The following is a 2,704-nucleotide window of genomic DNA, read 5'->3' on the forward strand; positions in this document are numbered from 1 at the left end:
AGATCAATTCAATCACTATTTGTTTGGGACACAAATCTTTGGAGCTGGACATCATCAGTGAGCAATTATTATTGGTCCAATTCAGTCTGAGCAGTTGTTTCTATAGCAACCGCTCAGAATCAGAAGTGAGCTTGTTGGATTGCCACTTGAAAAAAGGGTCACAGGAAATCTGTTTTCTAATGCTGATCCACCCCTTTAAGCGTTGGATGTGGGGGCCAGCAGGCTCCGCCCACTTTTACTGAGACATTTGATTGGTCAGTTTAAAAATTGAATAACTTGAGCTAATGAAAAATATAATAAAAAAGATAATTATGGACTATTTATTTCTCTATAGAAGTCTATGGGATTTTTGCTTCTTGAAACCAGTGGGTACTTCCTGTTTGGAGTACCAGGGGGAGGGAGGTCACTCAGTCCAGGTCTCATCTACAGTCAAAGTTAGTTTCACGGGTTATTTGTCTTCACACCAAAAACAGGGGTTTTAGGAGTTCACTTGGAAGTGAACTTTGGTGTAGTTAACCTACAGAGTGAACACAGTAAAACACACACTAAAAAAGTGAGGCATTTGAGTAAAAATAGCCAAAAATAAAAATCTGAAGATGAACTAATTATAAAAGTTTATAAAAAGTCTATGATCATGGTGTAATGAAGCTTATTGATCTCTGATCACAGATGTTCTTCTTTGTGTTGGTGTTCATGGACACCTGCCCATTAATCTGCTGCTGTTGAAACCAAACCAATGAAAGCATAAAACACACAAAATTATTGTCCAAGTATGAATCAGGACCTAATTAGAGTTGATTTACCTTCAGTGGTTTCTTGTAATCCACATTCTTTGATTTCCTGAGAACCTCCATTGTATCTCCAACGATGTTCTCTCTTCGAACGATGAGGATCAGACACGGGTTGACCGACTCCACAGCAGGCATGAACATGGAGCTGAAGTTCTGCAACTGGGCCTGGTCAACCGCCATCTGTTGACATGACAACTGCGATCAACTGATGGCTGCACACTTCAGAGCCGGCCTGCAGCGGTGGGCGGGGCATACCTGCATCTGGATGACAGCATCTGTTTGAAGCAGGGTTGTTTTAGCTAGGGCGTCAAAGACAAAGGGGTATTTGCAGAGGGTCACCACACCATCAGGACCCTGGGGATGAAGGACAGAAGCTTTAACACAATGACAGTTTGTGGACGACCTACAGAGCCATCAGCAACACTGACCAGTGGGTACATCTGCCTCTGGATCCACGTCACATAGTCATTTCTGATGTCTATCAGCTCATCCAGCTCATGGATGTAGAATTTATCGTACTGGATGATCTGACCTGCTCTCTCATTCACCTGAGAAAAAGTGGCAGAAGATGATGAAAAGTTCTCATCTGGTATTAAAAAAAAAAAAACAAACTGGGATTTTATGCAAAGTTCCTCACTTTGTGCAGAATCTCCAGGAGTCTCAAGGAAGTGTCCAGGAAGCAGGTGAAGATCCTGGACTCTACAGAGGGAATTCCAACTTTATGCATCTGGAGAAGGTACACAACCACGTCCTTGTATAAATCTACCAAGCGCTGAAACACGGGGGGCTCCAAGGTCGACCACCAGTTTCCTGAAGCAGATACAAACCAGCACATGTTCTTCTGTTGGCTCCAAAATGAATGAAAACAAGGTCTGACATCAGGTCTGAACGGCGCCACTTTACCTAGTACCTTCAGCGGCGCCTCTTTCAGGATCAAGACACATTTGGCAAACGGGATAGTGATGGTGACGTAGTTGTTTCGGTCCCGGAAGAGAGGACACTCTGGAAGAGTGAGGTACAGCCTGAGGGCCTCAATGTCTGGAGGAGAATTACTGAGTCTGGGGATCAGGTTCTTCTCCATACTGGCAGCTACCTGGAGGAGAATAAAGCACAGAGACCTGTGAGGATTCATCCTGCTTTGGCTGAAGCAGATAAAGCAGCAACAGTAGTTCCTAATTTATTGTGGGACTTAGTTCTAAAAATAACTTGAGAGGTGAAATCTGTAACGTATTCATCTTTATTTTATTTACAATAATTCTAGATGTTTTAGGACTGCAATTCCCTCACTACACACTGTATCCAATTTTTTCCAGACAGACATGAACAATTTCACTCTTTTTAACTCTCAAAGTTCAAACCTTCATAGAAAAATAAGTTATAGAATGGAAAAGTTCTGATTGCAAACAAAGATTTTTGTAGATTTAGTAAAGTGAACACATTCTGTACAGGAGAAGATTGATTGACAAGGTCGACAGCCAATCAGGACACAGTGCACTCAGAGAAAACTCATTTTCCGTTCAAGGAAGTATTTTTGTATAAGACAGAAGTAAAACATTTTCTGAATGAATGACCTCTGAGGTGGAGGTGTCCACTCACCTGTTCGCTGATCTCTCTGTGTTCTTTCTGAATGATTTTGTGGAACAGCACGCGAGCCGTGCTCATGTCCACTCCTGAGCATTTGCTGCTGGTGTTGTAGTGATCCGGATGACTGCACAAACAGAAACAGACGTACAGATGTGACGTAATGTTGGTCTGCGTGTTTTGCTGCAGCGTCATGATTGGCTGTAGAAATTCCTTCCATGAGATTACCCGGTTGACAGGAAGGATCCATTGATGCAGCTCGCAGAGGAGAACATCAGGTCGATCTCCCTGGAAAAGTCAAGGAAATGTGGGATTATTGGGATGAATTTGGA

General features: G+C 42.8%; 1 protein-coding gene across 1 annotated transcript in view; it reads right to left on the reverse strand.

Annotated features, from left to right (window-relative positions):
- Window positions 1–803: 803 nt before the first annotated feature.
- Window positions 804–2,704, reverse strand: part of LOC112140194 (probable E3 ubiquitin-protein ligase HERC4) — a gene marked incomplete at both ends in the record, with an annotated part of 3,297 nt that continues 1,396 nt past the window's right edge. Inside the window, 7 exon segments of the mRNA XM_024263095.1 lie at window positions 804–971; window positions 1,047–1,145; window positions 1,220–1,339; window positions 1,429–1,601; window positions 1,695–1,884; window positions 2,388–2,499; window positions 2,601–2,660. Of these exon segments, the coding sequence (XP_024118863.1) occupies window positions 804–971; window positions 1,047–1,145; window positions 1,220–1,339; window positions 1,429–1,601; window positions 1,695–1,884; window positions 2,388–2,499; window positions 2,601–2,660 (922 nt within the window).

The sequence above is a fragment of the Oryzias melastigma genome, unplaced genomic scaffold (genome assembly GCF_002922805.2).
Source record: "Oryzias melastigma strain HK-1 unplaced genomic scaffold, ASM292280v2 sc02091, whole genome shotgun sequence".
Classification (NCBI taxonomy): domain Eukaryota; kingdom Metazoa; phylum Chordata; class Actinopteri; order Beloniformes; family Adrianichthyidae; genus Oryzias; species Oryzias melastigma.